Here is a 23306-nt window from a genome sequence, read left to right as displayed (position 1 = left end):
CTTCCTAAGGCACAGTTCAAATCTAGTATTTTCATTAAAACAATTTCCCAACCCCTACCCAGTGTTCCCATAGTTCTGTTGTCATTCTATGCACAGTCAGATAAATATGTATTTGTTTATACCACAGTCTTAGAGCCTTAACGGACAACCTTCAATTTCTAGAACCTAGTATGATGTCTGGTAATTAGTATCTGATTTTTGAGTAAAGGGTGAATACGCTTGGTCAAAAAATATAATTCACCTCTTACAGTCTAAGTGTGGTTTGGCTTTGTATACTTACCAAGAACCAAGAACTGTGTTAAGTAACTAGTATTAGCTATGTATATAGGCATACATGCATATAACCTTACAATAAATATTTATTAAGCCCCTACTGTATATATATGCCAGTTAGACTAAAAAGGACAGTGTACCTCTGGGGTGATTAGCCTCCTACTACAACAGATGACCGACTACAGGATAGATTTATTAACAACAACAAGAAGAATTCAGATATTAGGTAGACAGCAGCTTTGCTAAATCCTAGGGTATTCAGCAATTTCACTCATCCAGTCACATGTATTTATTTATAGGGCAGGATTTAGAAAGAATTTCTTAAAGTACAATTAATATGTAAATAAAATCCATCAAACCACATAATTTAGGGGTCCTTATCCCAGAATCTATGAATAACTTAAATGCAAAGTGTTTTTATATGTGCATTGTTCTAAGAAAAATCCACAGGTTTGCTCAAAAGAGATTAAGAATGCTACCCTATCCTATTCTAATACAAGAATATTTTATTCACATTAACAAACTGGCAATTAAATAATTTAATATTTATGTGTAACAGTCAGTACAGACTGGTTCAAAAGAACCACAAAAGCTCTCGTTGGCCTGCATATATATTCTGCCTACTCTGGAGCAGACAGAGCGCCCAGGAGGGGCTGATGATGGAATTAGGGGAACTACTGGTTCCTGACAAGCAAAGTAGCAACAGCAGTTACTTTGGTATCAGTGAAATATGGGCTCATATCCTATCTACTTGGCTCACTGTGTAACCTTGTCAACCAATCGGGGCATCAGTTCCTATACTCATTATTTACACTGGGGATCATATAATCTCCACCTTCCAATGATAAAGATTGGTGTAAAGATCAACTGAAATAATATGTGGAAAACACTTAACGTTCAGTACCTGGCCACAGAGTAGGTACTCAAGTGGATGGCAATTCCAGTGTTAAGATGGTCTACTATACTGAATTCTATGGCACAAAAAGCTGTCACTTGTTAATGGTGGATCTCAAGTGTGCAACTCTGGGTAAACATTTACACAAAACAGGGAGTTAAGAAAAGTCAGAGTTGCAAAAAATCTTACCCACCTCCCTGATTTTAAAGAAAACTCAGGCTAAGAGATGATGTTGCAACTTGCCGGTCACTAGGCTGACTGCTTCTCTGGAGCAGAATCTAGCGACCTGGCTACCAATCCCTGTGCTCTGCGCTGCCTAAGCTCCCCACAGGCCATCTCCAATGGGAGTGATCCAGTTGAAAAGAGGAAGGACACTCAAGAGGAATCAGAAGAAGATCAAGTCTTCCTTTGTAAAACATGTGTCTGACTTAAACAACTTTTGTAAGTGTGACTTTTAAATTGAAAAAATAATAACAGGCGAACAAAAGTATAGTTTTGAGAGAAGCTTGTGTCAAAAAGTGTAACATATTAAGACTTAAAAACTTAGTGGGTACTAACAATAACATATCTGTAATGAGAAAAATGAAAAGACAATATCTATGGAGCGGCATTAAATTTCCTAAGAACAGACTTTGGAAGTTACCTTTGCACTTCAATAGTTCCCATAGTTTCATAGGCAAAATCACATTTACTGTCAATTTCAATAGCTTTGCTGATAAGCTCCAAACCTCTATCCAGATCTTGCTTCCACTGAAGTTGAAGTAAACTGCAAATGCAAAAAGGCAGTCAGATTGACCATGGGCCAGCAGCAACAAGGAAATAAGTGTGTGACTCAATTTCTGCCCTCAATGAATTTATCATTTTATTTACAAGAGGAAAAACAAAACCTAAAACAGTACATAACCAACAAATTGTTTATTTCTCAACTTATATCTGTTTTGTATTCTAAATTCCTTGTTATGAAAAGTGTCAATGGAAACAACCTAAGTGTGTACATACACACAGCTCATGCGGAGGAATATTACTAAGCCATAAAAAAAGGAATCCTGCCATTTGCAACAACATGGATGTACCTTGAGGTCATTAGGCTAAATGAAATAACTCACACAGAAAGTCAAATACTGTATGATCTCATTTGTATGTAGGTTCTAAAAAAAACTAACCAATAAACCTACTCATACACAGAACACTGTAATGGTTGTCAGAGGCAGGGGGGCAAGGGGTGGGTGAAATGGCTGAAAGGAGTCAAAAGGTAAAAACTTCTAGTTATAAAATAAGCAAATCATGTCAACTATAGTTAATAATACTATACTGTATATTTGAAAGTTGCTAAGACAGTAGATCTTAAAAGTTCTCATTAAAAGAAAAAACATGTATAATGACATTAGACTTATTGTGGTCATTTCACAATATAAATACTGAATCATTACGTTGAAAACTTGAAACTAGTATAATATCGTATGTCAACTGTACCTCAATAAAAAAAGAAGAAAGTGTCCAACAGTCTGGGATCTATTACTAATTTACCTTGTAAACTTAATTTATTACTTTGTATAAATTTAAGTGAAGTTTCTTTTTTATGATAATTTAAGTACACAAAAAACTTATTTTACATGTTTTCTATTCTGACACAGGTAACATCTGAAAGGATGTTCAGAACTGAAACCCTTAAGCTAAAGTGAAATAGTACATTTATTAATTGCTATACAAGAATGAAACAAGTAAAATTTTAAAAAACAGTGAAGCATCCACAGCATTATTAAATTTGTAAATTAACTCACTGATACACTATACCACAGTACCCTTCCTCAATGACAAAAAGAAATCCATCTTATTACTATGCAAGAAATTTAGTTTCTTACTGGAACAAACAGAACCACAAAAATACATACCCTTTATGAACATATGTTGTGGCATTATCTGGTTCCAAGTCAATACATTTATCATACATTTCATCAGCTTTACCAAACTGTTGTTGATCTGTTAATGCCTAGGTGAGGAGATACTTCAGTTATATTAACGTAACTGTCAACCTAAACAGTTAAAAGTATATAGCTTATTAATTATGAAAATTTATTTCATTTATCTATTTCTTACCAAATTATGATGTTTGGGGTATACAAACTTATTTAAAATGTTACAACTTAATTACTGGGGTTTTTACATGGCATTGTTATAAATATGAAATCTTAACCGTCCTCTATTTTTGACAAGTGGTTAAATGCAACAACAAACAATGTGGTAAACTTTAATACAAAAAATCCCACTCTTGGTGCCAGTTCTAAATCAGATTTTCATAGGTACTTTCATGTCACTTATTCATAATTTATCAAAATATATCCTAAAGGAATTTAAAGACAATACTCATTTGGAAGGATAAGTTCAGGTATGTGTGTTAAGTGTCATCAGTCATTCCTTAAAAATTGATAAAAGAAAGGAAGCAGTTACAATTGACTATGTTAAGGCAAATCCCATGGCAGAAATCAAGGGGTTGGTTATGCATCGGATACCAGATCATGCTCAAACTGTAACTTTGAGAGTTGGCCAGCATCTAAGCCCAAACTTTGAGTTTTTAAAAAAGTTATACTATGTAACTATATGTATAGTGTATGTGCATATATAGTTACATATAACTATATATATAGTGAAGCAAAAGGAAGAAGAGAAACCAAAGGATAGACATTTTAGTGCAAACAGAATGCATTGATACCAGTGCTAATAAAGATAGCTCAAGTAAGCCAAACGCTATTTTGAAGGTAGCGCAGTGACAGGGAAATGTGCGATTAAGAAAGCTCTTTGAGAGCTGTTCCTAATACTGGTTTCTTTAAAAAGGTATTCAGTGGCCTTTGCTCTTTTCGCTGCTTATAGAAATCTGCATCAAAAAAGCCTTTTTAAACTTCATTTCAGTGATGCCGAAGGTGTTGTCACCTGTTTTGTTCCTAATAAAAGGCGTAAACACAAGTGTCCCTATTCAATACAAAGGCCGCACAATTATAATGCTTCCATACATTCTATAAAACTTTATACAGTACATGCCTTCACAATTAATTAAATAGAGCAGGTGGTCAGCAACCAATGTTTCGTTGTTGTTTTTTTATCACCACCCTGCCTAGGAACTGTAAGAACAAAGACAATAGATAAGATTACTTCTGAAGTTAAAGAACTTCTGTGTTTACTTCATACCCCAGAGAATTAGACAATTTCAATCTCTGATAATACACTGATATGTAGGACCATTCATGAACAGATCCAACATGAATCAGTCTTCTCACAGTCACAATAAATCCTCAGAAAGAGTTCCACCCCGTGGAATTTTTTCTTTAACTTGACTGAAGACAGCATGAAGGAACTTTACAAGAAAAACAAGCAGCCTTTAGGAATGGTTTGGAGGTAGAAACCTACCACAGATATTCATTTTTAAATTCTGATTTCTGAAGTGTGACATTTCTTTGGAATAATGATTCAAAAAAAGAAAAGAAATCATACAGAGTATTGAGATGGACGTTAAGGCAGATACCAAAAGCAACTTTTAACTTAAAGACTACGAGAAAACAGTCATTCAGAAATCACTTAGTTGGAGGAAAAGTCTAACTGTGGCTATAAGATGCTAATCATTTTCATTTAAATGGCTGATATAAAATTAGTAAGTTTTCAAAGATTTCAGACTACAATTAAAAAGTGAAAATAATTCAAATTTAAATCATAGTTCCCAAAGCTTCTATCCTAGACCAAGAATTTTAGACAAACCAAAGAGGAGTTAAAATGAACAGTTAGAGCTGATCTAATAATTTAAAAGGACAGTGTCCAAAACAGAAAAAAAACCCTTTCGATAGACATTTTCCCCTCCAACTGAACACAGTAAAATTTCCTCAGTTAATTAAATTTTACAATTCCAATCCAAATGAAAACATGAGGGAAATACTCTGCTTAAGCTTCCCCATATTATGACCCCACTGTATAGGGTCACAGTTTTCAAACTGCATAACATAAGAGCCCCTCCTGAGGGGGTTCAGGACCATCCTGGGGGCCCAGATCCTCAAAGAAGGAACAAGGCCATCTGCTTCCACAGAAGCTGCCACCAGGAAAGCACCGGGTTCTGACTTCCTACTAGGATTCACCACACAAGGACAGATCTTTTAAAAAGGACTAGCAACTAAAAAAAAACATGAAAAATCACATTTACCTGGGCATATAGCGCATAGCCTTCAGCACACCTGGGGAATTTCTTTATGACCTCTTCAAACCCTTTCATAGCTGCTTGGATTTGTGAAGAATTGTTTCCTGTATATGCCTGGCGATACTGTTTAAAAAATCAAAACAGGCCTGTCAAATCAAGAACTCAAAACTCACAGAATGTTAACATATTACAAAAGTCACACAAAATTACATAAATATTTCCAGAAAGGCAGGTGATCTGCTAATATAACTTGCTGCATCTAAAAGAGTTCCAAGGAAATAGCTCAGCAGCAGGGGATCCAAAGGCTACGTGCAACTAGGACTTCGCGGCCACTATACAAATTCCAAGATGTTCAATACTCTAGACTGGGGCAGAGTCTAGAGTCTAACGTGTCAGAACTTAACTTTGCATATACATGGGGTAGTTTTAAACCTAATTTATTATCACTTTACTACAAGTGTTAGAACGTTCCTTCATCTAATACCAGTTTTCATCTATAATACACAGGACGGATGGCATTTACAATGGTGGTCCCATAAGATTATAATGGAGCTGAAAGATTCCTACTGCCTAGTGACTTGGCCATCCTAACATCACGACGCAATGCATTACTCACGTTTGTGGTGATGCTGGTATAAACAAACATACTGTTCTGCCAGTAGTATAAAAGTATAGCATATACAATTATGTACAGCACATGATACTTGATACTGATAATAAATGACTATGTTACAGATTTATCTATCACTTTACGAACTCAACACTGTATCGTTATCTTAGCACGTACTTTCTACTTTTATAAACAGTCTGCTGTTACACAGGCAGCAGCCTCACACACCCGTATTTACTGAGTCTCCTAACTGCACCATTCTGTGCAACAACCTGCTGTACAGGTCCGTAGCCTAGGGGACGGGCTACACCACACAGCACAGGTGTGCAGGAAGCAGGCTATGCCCCCTACGTCTGCGTAAGTGCCCTCTGTGCACACAGTGACAAAATAGCTTAAGGACACATTTCTCAGAGCACATCCTCACTGTTAAGCGGCACATAACTGTAAATGTTTGTGACCCAATTTATTTACTTAAAAGGAAAATTCTTTTAAAACTCAAGCTATAGTGTAGACAAAAAGGGCCCACATACTAAACCTGACAAGCTCAGGGGAGGCCTGCATGATGGCCTTACAAACTCAGAGACCTAAAGTAACCAACCACATAGGATGGTCTGAAATTAAAACTAACTAAAAGCAGTTTATGGTGGGTTGTGATGTCCTAGGGCAGTATTTTTCCTTAACAAAGGTCAATCTTCATCTTAACTGAGCCTGCCTGTTGTCTTTGCATCTGGGATAACATACCTGATAAACATCCTTTACAATAACAAAATAATTTCCTTTTTTCAGGACCCCTCAAAGCACAATCACTGCACCAGAGCAGTGAGATACTACAAATCCTCTCATGGTTATTGTTATCATATTGTTAACTATCCTGTACTCACCTATGTAAAAGTAGTATGGGTCTATCATTTTACTTTTTATCCAATCCCAGAGGTTCCCCCCATCCCTCTTCCCCTTCCCCATTTGTTTTCTCCGGCCTCCTTAACCTATCACCAATGGATTTCACGTAGCTGACTTACACCTCTTTTGATTGTAACGTATAAAATAAGGTGCAAAAGTGCAATTTTCCAGAGCATTTTCCCAGTCCATTGAGATTTTGTTTCCTGGCAACTGTCAGCTTGGCTCAAATAAACTCATAAAAATTCTTACAGGTTTGGACATTTCTTATACTTCTTATGTTGACAAGAGCTAACTGGAAGTACCTCATTTCACTATAAATGGACTTATTTTACTTGATTTTCAGCATTGTGTTTCTGATTATTAACAGCTTTACAAAGGTGAGATGAAAGCACAATGTGGTGTCATGACTGCAGTTATTTCTTCAAACTGCTTTTGTTCTCTGTGCTAGTTGATGGTAAAGGGCCAGGAAGAGCAGTGCTATTCAGGGGAACATAACAATCAGGGATAAACATCTATCAAGATGAACTCAGAATACAAGAGAAATACAGGAGCAGTACCTTAATTAACATACATGCATACACTTCTATTTCTCTAAACTAACATGTTTTCCCCCTTTGGGGGAAAAAGAAAAAGACATTTTGTAGACAATGAGATACTCATTTTTGTTAAAAAATGGGGAAATAAAAATGATGTTTAGGAATATACAAAAGAAAGTAGAACCTACCAGTGCAAAACATTTCTGAGCTTGTGCCAGAGCAGACTCAGGTCTTAATCTAATGCATTCATCAAAATCTGCCACAGCTTCTTCAACTTGATCAAGCAGTATTTTCAGCTAAGAAAAAAAAAAACACAACTCAAAATAGGTGCACCACCAGTTAAGTACGTACTGTCTCTTATCACAGCTAAGTAAAATGCTACGCATGTAGTAACTATTCAATATAGAATTACTTTCTAGAAACAGTGAACTAGAAAATCTTATAATTTTAAAGGAAAGCTTCTAAAACTTAAAACTAGTGTCCAATTTCTTAAAAAGCAAGAAACCCTTTCTTCTAGAAAAGCAGACATTTCTGTACTTTCAAATTTCAAAGCAAATCAGACATCGAATAATTATCTTTCAAATTAATCTTAAGATGCTACCAGTAAGATCAAAATGTCAGGAATTTTAAGAATTTCAACACTTCTTCAAACCCTTCAGACAGAAATATTTGCTACAATTCTCCATTAAAAAGAACTTCAGCTTTTCGGTTATTGTATAGATAGCCCATACTTTCCACCATAATGCATTCCACCAAGTGGTGCTAAACAAGCAGATTACAAAGCCATGCTTTCCCCAGATGAGGCTAAAATTGGGAACTGTTTTCTTCACTTTATATATATTTTTTACTAAAAAAAAAAATATGCAGATTGTAAATCTCTAATCAGAAGAGGTTTTTTTTGTACTGTCTGGATAGTCCAGGCTAAATACTTCTTGACACCAAGCAGCCCACAAAAACCATTGTGTTGATTCTAGCATTAACTCAAAATGCTCATTAAATGCTTTTAATGTTCTACTCATTGAAAATCTATGAACCAGAAACACATGAAAAACAAACTTGACCTGGCAACCCAACATTTGTAGCCTTCCTTTTCTCCTTTTTAATAAGTAAATACTAAAATTATACGGACAAATGTTCAAGAGGGGACTAAAATAAATGCTAAAACAAACTGTAAAGCACCGTGATACTTTGTTCAGAGCTATCAGAAGTGATATAAGAAAACTTTAAGACATTCTCAAAAATGGTATCAAATTCCTCTATCAAAAGATCAGAACTCTTAGTAAGTAAATAGATGTACCTGTCCTCGGTGATGATAAACATCTGCATTTTGAGGATCGATGTCAGCAGCCATGTTAAAATCCTGAGTAGACAGCAAAGGCTGCTGCTGTTGCATGTACATGCTGCCTCTTTTGATGAGTGCATTTGCTCGAAGCTACATCCCCAAAATGAGAAAAGGTTCATTACTATTTTTATTCCAATTTAGTTTTTTTCAAAAAACAGCTGTATTGAGATATAATTCACATACCAAAAAGCTCACCCATTTAAATTCCATCATTTTTAAGTATATTCACAGAGTTATGCAACCATCACCACTATTTAACTCCAGAACCTCTTCACCTCCAAAAGAAACCTTATACACATTAGCAGTCACTCCTCATTTCCCCTCTAGTCCATCAATCTACTTGCTATGAATTTGTCTACTCGGGACATTTCATAAAAATGGAATAGTCTTTTGTGTCTGACTTCTTTCACTTGGTATGTTTTTGACGTTCTGTGTTGTGGCATGTATCAGTACTTCCTTCTTTTTTATGGCTGAATATTATTCTATTAGCACTTTTCTTTATCTACTTGTCAGGTGATGGACAATGGAGATGCTTCCACTTATTGGCTATTATACATAATGCTGCTGTGAACATTTATATACAAGCTTTTGTGCTGACGTATATATTCAATCCTCTTGGGTACATGTCTAGGAGAGGAATTGCTGGGTCATATGGTAACTCTGTTTAGCTTTTTGATGAACTCCCAAACTAATTTCCAAAAGGATTTTTACTATTTTACACTCCTGCCAACAATGTATGACATTTCCAATTTCTCTACACCTCACCAATATTGTTAATTGTCCTTCCTTCTCACTATAGCCATCCTAGTAGGTGTAAAGTGACATCTCATTGTAATTTTGATTTGAATTTTCCTAACAGAGTTAATGACGCTGAGCAACTTTCCATATCCTTACTGGCCATTTTTATATATTCTTTAGAGCAAATGCCTATTCAGATCCTTCACCTGTTTTTAAATTGAGTTGCTTTTGTAAGAAGAGTCCTTTATATATTCTGAATACGAGCCCCTTATCAGATCTATGATTTGTATTTTCTCCCATTCTGTGCAATGTGTTTTCTGTCTTGATGGCATCCTTTCAATCAAGAGTTTTAAATTTTGATGAAGTCTTTTCTTTGTTGTTGTTGCTTGTTCTTTTGGTGTCAGATCTAAGCAACCACTATCTAATCCAAGGTAATGAAAATTTCCTCCCATGTTTTCCTTAGAGTTTTAGTTTTAGCTCTTACACTTAGGTTTTGTTTTTTTAATATATTATTGATTTAAGAGAGAGGAAGGGAGAGGGAGAAAGAGAGAGAAACATCAATGATGAGAGAGAGTCATTGATCGGCTGCCTCCTGCACAACCCACAGTGGGGATCGAGCCTGAAACCCAGGCATGTGCCCTGACCAGGAATCGAACCACAATATCCTGGATCGTAGGTTGATGCTCAACCGCTGAGCCACGCTGGCTGGGCTACACTTAGGTCTTTGATCCATTTGAGTTCATTTTTGTACAGGGCATATGCTAGACATCATTACTACTTGCCATTAAAACAAAAAGTCATGATTATAAAGCAAGATATAGCCTTCTTCTCCAAAACCCCTTTTCAAGACAAAATTACATGTCTTCCTGAATGAAAGGAACAAGACTGACCCCACAATTAGAACAAAAACACGTAACAGAAAATATCTGCAATCAGTAGGAAATAAAATTAAAGATAATATTACTAGGGTATCTTCAATTACAAAATCTCATTTTAAAAGGAACTTTTTAAAATACTTAGTTATAATTACTTTTGTTTACAAGAAGTTTAGTTATTTGTTAACAAATAATTAGGCCTTGGTAACAACTTTTATATAGGAATGATTCATTTTGGAGGTGGAAAAGTGAGAGTTTATTTAATTCCATAAGGAAACAGGACAGAGTGAACAAACTGGTAAGGAACAGAGTTAGCTGGTGGCTAAGTCCAGTCATGTTACACTGAGTAGAGAGCTCACATAATTCAAAAGACACCCCAATCTTAATTATGAAAATTACATACACATGAGAACACTTAGAAAATGAAAAGATGTTCCAATGACACAACTGCAAAAACTTATGGTAGATTTCAGTAACTATATCATATCTTCAGAACCTTTTTCCCCCCTTCATGTTAAAAATAAGAAATTACTGGCATCATCATATAATCTTTCAGAGTATATTATTAAATGTGCTTATTTTTATTAAATGCACTTTATAACCGTGTACTACATATTGCATGTTACTTACAGCATTGCCTACACCATTATCCCTACCCAAATATAGTCCATTACCATAGGCAATGCTACAAGGGGAAGCTAAAGCTACCAGAAAAAAATTTTTTTTCTTTCCTAGCTAAAAATAAACATCACCGATATTTTTATCGTAGTTTCACTACACCAACTCAATCATCACTAGGTATATAGTTCCTTCCAAAACAAAAGTAGCCTTTTTGAGAATGGCAATTGAAACATAAAAAATTTTACAAAACATATCTAAAAAGCCTCATTTTTATTCATTAATTTTGCATACATACAAAAAGACATTTTTTAAAACATACCTTCACATTAGCTTCTTTCAAACTGATGACCTTATCTAAATCTGGTTTAGCTGCATTGGCATTGCCAATAAGCAGGTAGAAGGTAGCTCGTAGTAATAATGCTTCTGCCATGTATTTGCCTTGAGCATCTACTTCTTTTGAGCATTCACTTATGATCTTATCATAGTTTTCTTCTTCCATGTATTGTTTGGCCTTTAAATATCCAGAACTGAAAATAAAAACAAACATAGGAAATCATTTACTAGAAGATGAAATGCTGAAACCTGCCACACTTAGTATAACTGAGTCCAGCAAATGTCTGTTTCTTCTTCACAAGCTAGTTGGCCACTGTGGGACTACAACAGGGCAGGAGGGTAATGGGTTTTGGTGCAGACTGGGGTTTTCTGGATGCCTTGGAGAGTTTTGTTTTTTGGGGGTTTTAAAAAATATATCTTTATTGATTTGAGAGAGAGAAAGGGAGAGAGAAAAACATCAATGATGAGACAGAGTCATTGATCGGCTGCCTCCTGCATGCCCCCGACTGGGGATCAAGCTCACAACCTGGGCATGTAACCTGACCAGGAATCGAACCCCTATCTCCTGAATCCTAGGTCAACGCACAACCGCTGAGCCACGCCCAGCCAGGCGCCTTGTAGAGTTTTTAAAAAGGAAACAGCAGAGTCAGTGACAGAAACCTGGGGTTACTGCCCAGGCTTCTACATTTAAACATGTGAAAAGACGAGAGCAAGTCTTATCCACCTTCTCATCTGTGGCACTCAACAGTTACTTTGTGACTAACAGAAAGGATAGAAAAATAGGAAGTGGGTCAGCTCAGGGCCAGAGAAGCCTAGGGAAGAAGTGTGACCCACGCTGTACTTTCTAAAGATGAGCAAGGGAGCAGACTGGAAGCAGAGAAATATCTGAAGGGCTTTCATCCAGAAGTTGTGTTTTACCTGTAAGAACAGACCTAGAAGGAATAGGTGGAAATATCAAAGAAGCAAATTAAAAGGTAGATTCTTCCATAAAAAAAAGGACTTTAAAAAAATACCCTTCTTGCCCAGCTGGTGTCGCTTAGCAGTTGAGCATCGACCTATGAACCAGGTCACCATCCTATTCCCAGTCAAGGCACATGCCCGGGTTTCAGGCTCAATCCCCAGTACGGGGCGTGCAGGAGGCAGCCAACTGATGATTCTCTCTCATCACTGATATTTCTCTCTCTCCCTCTCCCTTCTCTACAAAATCAGTAAAAACATATAAGAAAATATATCCTTCCCTATTTTTTTTTAAATACATATTTATTGATTTCAGAGAGGAAGGGAGAAAAAGAGATAGAAACATCAATGATAGAGTTGTCACTGATCAGCTGCCTCCTGCACACCCCTGACTGGGGATCAAGCCTGCAACCTGGGCATGTCCACTGACCTGGAACCAAACCATGATCTCCTGGATCCTAGGTCAATGTTTAACCGCTGAGTCATGCCCAGACGGGCCCCTACTTCTTTTTATTTATTTATTTTTGTTAATCCTTACCCGAGGATATATTTTTTCATGGATTTTTTTAGAGAGAGTGGAAGGGAAGGAGGGGAAGAGAGAGAAAGTGAAACAATGATGTGAGAGAGACATCTTTGACTGGCTGCCTCCCACACTCACCCAGACCACAGCCAGGGACGGAACCTGCAACCCAGATGTATCCTTGACCAGGAATCGGACCTGTGACCCTTCACTGTATAGGCCAACACTCTAACCACTGAGCAACACAGCCAGGGCCCCTTCCCTACTTCTTAAAATGCAGTGACCACAATATAATCTTTCTTCTAAGATGATGACTATTATCAAGGATGCTTGCAGAAGTGGTTTCTTTGACCTGAAAGGGAATGTATACTAGATGAGCTTTAAGGGGTCTTACAAATATAAAGTACTGTAAATTAAAGTACATTTTCTCATTTCATTTGTTATATACTCTGAGTAGAGAAAACTGACAAATGACTTAAAAGTTGTTGGTCAAAATCTTACAAATTCTGTGCTAACCTTTCCTACAATTACATTCTAATATTCCCTATACTATACTTTTGTTCCTTGGGTCACCAGGCAAAGAAAACATAATTATTAAATCAGAATAGAAGTAATAATGGTTCCTTCTTATTGAGAACCTGGTTCCTTCTTATTGAGAACCTACGTGCTAGATGTTTACAAACATAACCTTTAAAGCTCACAGTAACTCTCAAAGGTAATTATTATCAGCCCCAGTTAAAAAATGATGAAGCTAAGGCTCACAGTAAAACAGAATTCAAAAAAGTAAACTTAGGTCTAGTTCCAGCTAGTGTTCTGGTGAGAGGTAGCTATGTCCTGCCATCTCCCAATATTGGTTTTAGAATAATGGTATTAACTTCATTGTAGTTTTTCTGAGACAAGGACTTTTTTTCCTAACCAGAAGAGGTAATTATTGGCATCATCTTAAACATTTACTTCCCAAATATAATTTTTTGAAAAGGCTGAGTATCAACTAACTAAAATTTGAACATCTTGGTATAATTACACATAGTATCCTCTCCCTTAAAAAATGGCCAACAATGTTGGAAAACTTGGGAGATACAAAGTAAAAGCAATCTGTTTCCTGGACCTGAAGAGTATTGTGCTAAGTGAAATAAGCCAGTCAGAGAAAGACAAGCACCATATGAATTCACTTATATGTGGAATCTAATGAACAAAATAAACTAACAAACAAAACAGAACAGATTCATAAGATACAGAGAACAGACTGACAAATGTTGGTAGGGAAGGGGGCTGGGGGACTAAGTGAAAAAGGTGAAGGGATTAAGGAAAACCCAAAAAACTCGTAGACATCGACAACAGCATGGTGATTACCAGAGGAAAAGGGAAGTGGGGGAGGTAGAAGAGGGTAAAGGGGGGATAAACGGTGATGGAAGGAGACATGACTTGAGGTGGTGGCCACACAATACAATATACAGATGAGTATCATAGAATTGTACACTAAAACCTACATAATTTTATTAAACAATGTCACCCCAATAAATTCAAATAAAAAATAAAAAGCTGGCTAAGGGACACAGAAGAGAAAAAAAAAAGAAAAAAGCAATCTGTTTCCTTAAACCTTCTAATATGTTATAGATGCAAAACTATGCTCTGCTATGGAAATAACATTCCCTTTTCTTCCAAATTCATTTAAAAATGTCATGTTGGTCACAATATTGTACCTTTTCTTAGAGAGGACAGCTAGCCTTAACAGCAAAACACAAGTATTGATAAATATAAGTAGATAAACAGGCTAGATGGCTTATGTACTAGATTTTATCACTGATCTCTAGTTGTGAACATGGCATCCCATGCTGCTCTCTACAAGAGCAGACACAAAGAAGCCCAAAGAATGGCATTTTCCTAGGTAAGCAGGAAGAAACCTTGAAGTCACTTTTGGGTATTCCTAAGCACCTCACAGTTTATAAATTATAAACTTCCCTGCACTAAACCATTTGGATATCCAACTACATAATAATTTTCAAAGTTAGTGCTCCTATTCGAATACAGCTGATCATCTGAAGTATCTCTCGGGGTGTAAGAGACACACGAGAAGATAAGTATTACAATAATGCCATCATGATACATACTTTTTATTGTATTTATAATCTATATAGACAGATTTTCCTGAGATGATTCAGAGCCCCATTTATGCACTATGGCAGCAAAAACCCCGAAAGAGCCCGGCCGGGCGTGGGTAAGCAGCTGAGTGTTGACCTAGGATCCAGGCGATTGAGGTTCAATTCCTGGTCAGCACATGCCCAGGTTGTGAGCTCCATCCCCAGTTGGGCGTGCAGGAGGCAGCCGCCAATCAATGACTCTCTCATCACTGATGTTTCTATCTCTCTCTCTCCCTCTCCTTTCCTCTCTCTGAAATCAATAAGGATATATTTAAAAACAAAACAAAACAAAACAAAAAAACAAGCCCAAAATACACCAAAAAACAAAAAAATCCCAACCCAAACATACTTACTTTTCTTTCACTTCTAAAGCCTCCCCTTCCTTGTCTTTATCTTCATCAGACTTCTCTCCTTTAAGCATGGGTTGAGAAATTATATCATCCGTGAAAGAACTGAAGTAAGATTTGATAAACTGTGGAGATGGCATCAGAGGTTCACGGTTCTGAAATTTAATTATGTTTAAACACAGCAAAATGAGAAAACACAAACCAAAAAGCAGATACCTTTATAGAACGCTGAAAATGACTTAAAAAAATTGGAATCTCTTTTTTAAATAACTGAGGAATATTAGGCTCCATACCATAGGACAGCAGGAATGGTAAAGCTGTCAGTCCCAGCTGCTCAATACAGATTTTAAGTGAAAGCCTTTCTCCTCTCCAAAGATGTAAAACATCAAGAACTCTTAGAACCACTCACTAAAAGTAAAACAACAAAGTATGGAACTCAGGAGGCAAGTAACTGCTGAGTTAAAATGATCCTCCTGGTCTCTGTCCTAGAAGACTAACACCTCAAGTTACTACTCGACCACGTCTTACACAGGCACTGAAATGTTAAGTCCACAGCCACAGACCTTCACTTCGTCTGTCCTTTAGTTGTAACGCATCTGAAGATCTCTATTACAGTAAGTGCCACTGAGCCAGAATGAAATCACATTTCCTGTTTGAATTATTACTTTCTGGCATGGCAACCTTACTCATAATTATAGGAGTATTTTGTTTCTCCTTATAGTACAATTAAGATGATCAAGTTTTAAAGGAAGAGAGAAGAGGAAATAAAAATCTAAGGGCTCTCATAATATATACTGGCTCCTTTACATACAAAATTGAACCCAAATTTTTTAAATGAAAATGTAGTATTTTAAAGTGTATATAAATATCATTTCTGTTATTTTGGAAGATTTAATATCTGTATGGGAAGGAGGGGGAAAGAAATCTGCTTATGCAAGTAAATGATCTGATCTAGGAGAGATGCACTGGGGAGGAAAGCTGAACAGGAAATCAAAGGAAAACCCTACCCCTGTGCTCTCTGGGGAGAGGCAGTGTGTTTAACTTAAGGTTAGGGTTATACAAATAAATATTTTAAGTCAAATGGTGACCCATCAAGTGACAAACTAACTTCAGTATTTCACTAAAGATCTCGAGTAGGAATATAGAGTGGCAATCATTTACCACTTTAGGGGAAAAGCCTAAATAGAAATTTAAATAGTATTTACTAGAGACTGAGTAAAGTGTCTTAAGTTTTCTAAAGGGTGTCCCAAAAAATGTACACATACTTTAACAGTTGATCTATTACATTTTGAAAATGAAATATATTTTAATAAACACTGCCTTTATAATTACCCAAAGTGTGTATACATTTTTTGGGGACACCCTGTATTTCAGCTTAGAAATGAAGCTATTACCACCTCCTCAGAGTTACAAATTTAAAATGAAGATGGTGTTACAATTAATGGACTTAAGTATCAAAGGAACAAGATATAAATTCTAGCTCTGCCACGTATTAGCTATGTGACCTTGCACTGGTCATATTCAGTTTTCTCATCTCTAAAATAGCAATAAAAATACTTGCTTTATTTATTTTACAGGGTTGTTGTAAAAATAAACACAATAATATTAAAAGTATTTTGTGATTTACAAAGTGGCATCAAACAGATTAGAAAGTACACATGGAAAATGATTCGGGACCTATGTAAGTATAGGGCAATTTGTATTTTTTTACCTGCAATTCAACCAGTACAATCCCTCAACAATAACATTATGTAAGGAAACTAGGTGCTTTCAAGGTTCAATTTGTGAAACTCTAACAAGATATTTTACAAAGTGTTTTGAGGAACACCAGTTCTATAAAATGCTCAAGGAGAAAAAAGTATCCTTAGTTTAAAGAGACTGAGAACCACTACAGCTGTATTCCTCTTAAAGATTCACAACACAGCCACGCACATGAAAGTCCTGCCATGAAGAAACCTGTTTTAACTGTTTAACTCCACTAATATTTGAAAATAGTAAGTTAAAAATACACACGGCTCATTAAATTAATTCTAAAGAAAAGCAAGTTATTAAAGAAAAGAGGAACAATTGCTAAATTACTGAAATTTAGCAGAAAATCTCTAGTGATATTTAGTGATGACTGTGGTACTCACAGCACTCTGCTCATATCCTTCTGTGACAGTTCACCATATCATGCCTTTTATATTTATTATGGTCTCCCTCACAAAATTGTAATTCTATAAGGACAAGGGCCATGTCTTTGTAACCACCCTTCTAAAATACCCACCATGGCCCTGACCAGTGTGGCTCAGTGGGTTCAGCGTCATCCAATGCACCAAAAGGTTGCCAGTTTGATTCCTGGTCAAGGCACATACCTGGGTTGCAATCTTAATCCCCAGTAGGGGGCATGCAGGAGGCAGCCAGTGGATGTTTCTCTCATTGATTTCTGTCTGTCTGTCTCCCTTTCCCTTCCTCTCTCTCTAAAATCAATAAACATTTAAAAAAAAAAAAAAAAAAAAGCCCACCACGGACCTTTGTTCAATAAATGTTTCTTGAATTAAACCATCTGTTACTGACTGCTTAAACTAACATCTACTTACTTATATGGTGCAATTTTAATGACATAGAACAGAAATTGGCAATTTTTTTCCATTAAAGGCCAGAGAGTAAAGATTTAGTAAATATTTGCAACAGCCTCTATCACAACCACTCGACTGCTGTTGTAGCTTAAAGCAGCCAAAAATAATGTGTAAGCAGCCGAGTTCCAATAAAATATTATTTATAAAAACAAATGGCAGACTGGCTTTGGCCTGTAGGCCATGTGTGGCAATTCCTAATATAGATGAATTCTTTCAATACTCTCCAGGTGCAACACTGGACAAAGCCTACATTCTTCTTAAAAAAAGATAAACCACAAGAGTCCAAGTTTAAAGGAAAAACAAACATAATCCAGATCTAATCACAGTTGTTATCATTACCATCGTGTCCAAGTTTAAGCAATATAAATTAGAAATGACCACTCACTGTGTACACTTCCCCTCTCTTAACCAACTCAGATTAATTTACCTTGTATTTTTCTTTGGCTTTCTCTTTTCCAAGAAGTTTAAGAACTTTATCAGCTAACAGCATGCTTTGTTGATTTTGGAACCCTTCTAATATACACACAGCAGTGACATCTAGAATGATGGAAAAACAAGAGTAAGTGTAACATTATTGCAAAGATGATTAGCAGCATCAAATGGGCAGTGTTACCACAGAAAGCCAAACTACTGCAAATTCATAGCTTTATGTGGATATCAATTTCATTTCCAATAAACTGATTCTTAAACTTTAGTTTTATATACTCTATGACCAAACTCAAAGCTCAGAAAGTCACTTCACTTCTATGAGATTCACTTTCCTCATCTGGGAAGTGAGAGACTGCAGTGCATGATTTGTGATGTTTCTCACTGCACTAACGTTTTACATAGCAAATAAAACAAGAAATCCAGGAACATTCTCTCCAGGCCAGTAACTAACTATAGGCTAAATCAATATAATGAGGCTCTCTCACATGTGGTCTTTTTTATAGGCCTCAGAGTTATTCCTTGTTTCCAGAGCCATCTCGCTACAGCTCTCAATCAAATCTACTTCAAAATACCATTTTTATCTGTTATGCTATAGCTCAAAATACATTGGTTTGAAATTTAAAAGATCAGTGGTTCCTTAATCTCTCAAACTTTCATTCGAAGTACTAAAACAATGGCTGTTCACTTTTTCTGAACTCAGTTTCTTACAATTCTAAATCCTTCCTCCCTAAAACAAGTCTTTCTGCTGTTATGCAACCTTGACAGCGTGGCGAGTGCCAATATCAATGTCTTTTTCCCATCCCATTTCTCCTATTAAAATCCACTTAACCTCCTTTCTACGATATATGTTAATAACTTCAAGATTTCACTCAAAACTCAGAATTCTCTTTTCTAAAACAATACTCTTATCCCCCACCACCAAAGTTCATGACAACATAAAACTTCAAATTTTTCTAAAATGTTCTCTAAACCACTCTTACTTGGTAATCCAGGTTTCTGTAAGTTTTTCTTTTAAATAATAATGTTATTAAAAATAATTATGGCTAAATATTCTGAATACTTATGGTTTTAATTATGTAGGATTTAAATGCATAGTGGAAAGCACTTTTAGATCATAGAAATTACACTTTGGTTTAGCTCCATGAGAACCAGAAGAATGTACTTTAAAACTATATACTCTAATTAGTTTTGATAGCAGAATATCTATTTACAATATTTACTAAGAATGGAAAATTCACTTCATGCTTTGTACCAATTACATAATTTCTAATTGGGTATAAAACAATGTTTGAAAAATACCAAGGGCAGAAAAATGTTTTCTTTAATGATTCACCTCAAAATTATTTCATATTTATAAAGGATATTAAATGAAAACATGTGGAATCTTTGAAAAACTATCACTAAAACCTATTTTCTGATTTCTTATTCATGGAATTACACTGACACTCAGTAGTTGCCAAGTTAAAATGGACAGTGTGTAAACTCCACATCCTAATACTTATTTAATTCCATAATTGGGAACAGAGACAATACTCAAATATCAGCAATCTCAATTTAAACCAGAAAAAAAAAGTCCCAATTTGGGAAGAGCTGAACCTTTAAATAAAACTGACTTCTCTACTCACAGGCAGAGTTTCATATAAATTTACCAATGACTACAAAGCCGTTAATAATTTTCATTTGGAAACACAAAAATATCCTCACCTTCTAAACATTCCTTCTTATTGTCTAGCTTCTCATGGGCTTTTGCACGTCTAAAGAGAGCTTTCACATACTTGGGATTAAGTTCAACAGCCTTTGTACAATCTTGTGCCACTTCCTTCCATTTTTGCTGCAATTGAAAGTATTAAAAAAAGTCGCATTAAAGGAAGCACTGTGTGACAGAAATCAGTTTTCCAAACTTAATAGGCTAAGTGTTAAGAGTCCCACAATAGAAAAAAACATTCTCGGTACCTGTACATCCAAAGCATTAATATCCATAATATATTACAATTGCTTATACAAATATCTATGATAAAGATAAGCAACCTGATTTTTAAAAACAGGCAAAGGACATGCTTAGGCCATCTTTCTGCCACCAAATCTACAAACCTACTTGTATCTATGTGCTCTTATCATCTCCTTCCTTCCTGCTAGAACTGAGGCAGTATCCCTATTCATCAAAGGATCCACTTATGGATCCACCCTCTCCCATTCAAGGACTTCACTCTGCTGGCCACTCTACCTCTCCATCATGCTGCTTCTCTACTGAATCATTCCCATGAGCATAAAAACACTTGCTCTAGGATTTTCCATCTTTTAAAAACCCTCCATTGATTCCATAAATCCCTGAAGCTTTTACCCCATTCCTCAGCTCCTTTTTACTGCCACAACTTCAAAGAGTTGCCACTCCATCTGATTTCACCTACCTCACAGGCTGCTCCTTCACAATTTCCTTCACTGAATTTCCCCTCTCTACCTAATCTCTACATGCTGGAATCCTCAAGGCCTCATCTCTCTCCCCAGGTGATCACATCTATTGTCCTGGCATTATAGAACATCTAAAATTAGATTCCCAAATTTACTGCTTTAGCCCAAACCACACTCCTAAAATAGAGGCATTTCTCTCAAGTCAACTGACTACTTAGCTGTCTTATTCCTTCCCCAACCCACTATTATTAAAAATCCCTGCTTCTCTTCATCCTTCACGCCCAGTGCTACTGGTCTTCAGCTTTCCTTCGTGTCTCACCTAGGCTACAACATCCTTACTTAGTCTCCTGCCTCAGCTCTTGCCTCCCTCCAATATAGTCTTGACAGAACAACAAAAGCAATAGATGACGCTCCTGCCCTACCTAAAGCCCATAAATATTTCCCACTACACTCGGAATCAAATCCAAACTCACCACTGCAAGGCTTTCCTTGATCTGGCCTCTGCTAGGTCTCCCAATTTCATCTTATACTCCTGAATCCTCTAAACTTTATTAATCACATCAACCTTTTTCCTGCCTCAGAGCAATTACACATACCGTTCCCACTATTTGTAACTCTCTTCCCCAATGTTTTATGCACCAATGCCATCTTCGGTCATTCCTGTATTATAGAATCATGTGCCTTTCAAAGCACTTATCAAAATATTATTTAGCAGTTCACTGTTTCACTATCCTCGAGTTCTACGCATAGTTGTTTGCTTTTACAGACCTAGCTCCTACCATAGTAATCTTCCATATATGGCAGTCAATAAAATTTGATTGAACAAATAAATTCAGAGAACACAAATGCCCTATAAACAGAAAAGGATGGTCAACTTCAGCAACATCTCAAAAACTGCAGATTACAATAATGACAGTATTTTTCTCCTATCAGAGTGGCAAATATTACTGATAATGAGAGCCAGTGAGAATACTGGAAATCAAGGAGGCTCACTGCTCACCGTTACTGCTGAAAACAGGTATTGATTCTCTTTTTATATTTGTTTCTAGAGTTTTATGCTCACAAAAGTATGCAAAAAATACAAAAATATTTACTGAGCACTGAATACAACAGGGACAAGGGGAACAGTCCAAATGTTCAACAACAGAGAGATGTTTTCCACTATAAAACCATACAACAGTTACTGCATGCAGCCTCTAAATAGAACGAAGCAGCCCTGACTGGTGTGGCTCAGTGGGCCAAGCATCGTCCCGTGCATTAAAAGGTCACCTGTTCTATTCCTGTTCAAGGGCACAAACCCAGGTTGCGGGGTACGGGAGGCAACCGATCAATGTTCTCTCTCTCCCTCTCTCTCTAAAAACTCAATAAAAATATTTTTTAAATAAAAAATAAAAAGAATGAAACATGTATGTATGCTATGAAAAGCTGTACAAGATATAATGGCAACTGAAAAATATGTTGCAAACAATATGTGTAATAGGAACTCATCTTTGGTCTTTCCCCCCCTACTTTATTATTATTTATTTACTGATTTGAGTGAGAGAGTGAGAGAAGGAGAGACAGAGCATAAGCAAGAGAGAGAGAAACACTGATTTGTTGTTCCATTTATTTATGCATTCACTGGCTGACTCTTCTATGTGCCCTGACCACGGACCGAACCCACACCTCGGCGTATTGGGACAACACTAACCAACTGAGCTACCCAGCCAGGCCTTTCCCCTCTACTTTTGGCTACTGTTGCATATACTGAGACAAAAAGTTTAAGAAACAGCCTCAAACTGTTGAGAAGAATAGGGTCACCAGAAACTTTAGCTTTCTATATTACCTAATTCTACAAAATCTAATATATATAACTTTGGGTTATATTTATAACAAAACTAAAATATGTTCTTAAAAAAAGTAATGTAATTAAAGGATATAAAAACAAAACAAACATCCTGTAATTTCAAGACTTCAAAAAATTTATTAGACTTATTTGAGTAGTCTTATCTGAAACATTATACAAATAAAGAGAAACAAAAAGAACGGGAAAAAACAACCTAGGATACCTACCAATTGTTCAAAGGCAGCGGCTCTGTTTTGATAAAACGTGGAAAGGTCAACATTCTTTTCTGTAGGGCACAGACTGATAGCCTCCGTATAGCACTGAATAGCCTGTTCATATTTCCCTGCTTTAAAATATTTGTTTCCTTTGTTCTTGGCTGCTTGGGCTCTATCAAGAGAGTTCTGAAATGAGAGGAAACAATTATTAAATACTTAATAATAGTCAGGAATAGATTCAAATTACAATGATTAAATGAAAAACTGACAGACAAAAAATAGGAGGGTAGAATGGTTCTTTACAGTGCAAGTCGCTTCATACAAATACCTTTATGGTATAGTCTCAGTAATAAGATTGCTAAATCAAAAGGTTTATATACTTTTAATTTCAAAAACACTCACATTTCCCCAAAAGAGGCTGTAGTGCTTTAATGTTTCACTTTCCTGCCATTCCTGCCAGCAACAGGTGTCACGGCTATCTTCTATTTTTTCAGTCAAATGGGTATAAAACAGTGGTTCTTAATCAGGGGTTATTTTACCTTCTA

General features: G+C 36.2%; 1 protein-coding gene across 1 annotated transcript in view; it reads right to left on the bottom strand.

Annotated features, from left to right (window-relative positions):
* Window positions 1-23306, bottom strand: part of TOMM70 (translocase of outer mitochondrial membrane 70) — a 38287-nt gene that overhangs the window by 2584 nt on the left and 12397 nt on the right. Inside the window, exons 2-11 of the mRNA XM_016199709.2 lie at window positions 22774-22947; window positions 20017-20143; window positions 18311-18420; window positions 15272-15420; window positions 11287-11494; window positions 8689-8823; window positions 7580-7687; window positions 5352-5468; window positions 3061-3158; window positions 1812-1934 (exon numbers count right to left, since the gene is read on the bottom strand). Of these exons, the coding sequence (XP_016055195.2) occupies window positions 1812-1934; window positions 3061-3158; window positions 5352-5468; window positions 7580-7687; window positions 8689-8823; window positions 11287-11494; window positions 15272-15420; window positions 18311-18420; window positions 20017-20143; window positions 22774-22947 (1349 nt within the window). The remainder of the gene's footprint in view (window positions 1-1811; window positions 1935-3060; window positions 3159-5351; window positions 5469-7579; window positions 7688-8688; window positions 8824-11286; window positions 11495-15271; window positions 15421-18310; window positions 18421-20016; window positions 20144-22773; window positions 22948-23306) is intronic.

The sequence above is a fragment of the Miniopterus natalensis genome, chromosome 6 (genome assembly GCF_054644295.1).
Source record: "Miniopterus natalensis isolate mMinNat1 chromosome 6, mMinNat1.hap1, whole genome shotgun sequence".
NCBI lineage: Eukaryota > Metazoa > Chordata > Mammalia > Chiroptera > Miniopteridae > Miniopterus > Miniopterus natalensis.
This window is presented reverse-complemented; position numbering and strand designations above follow the sequence as displayed.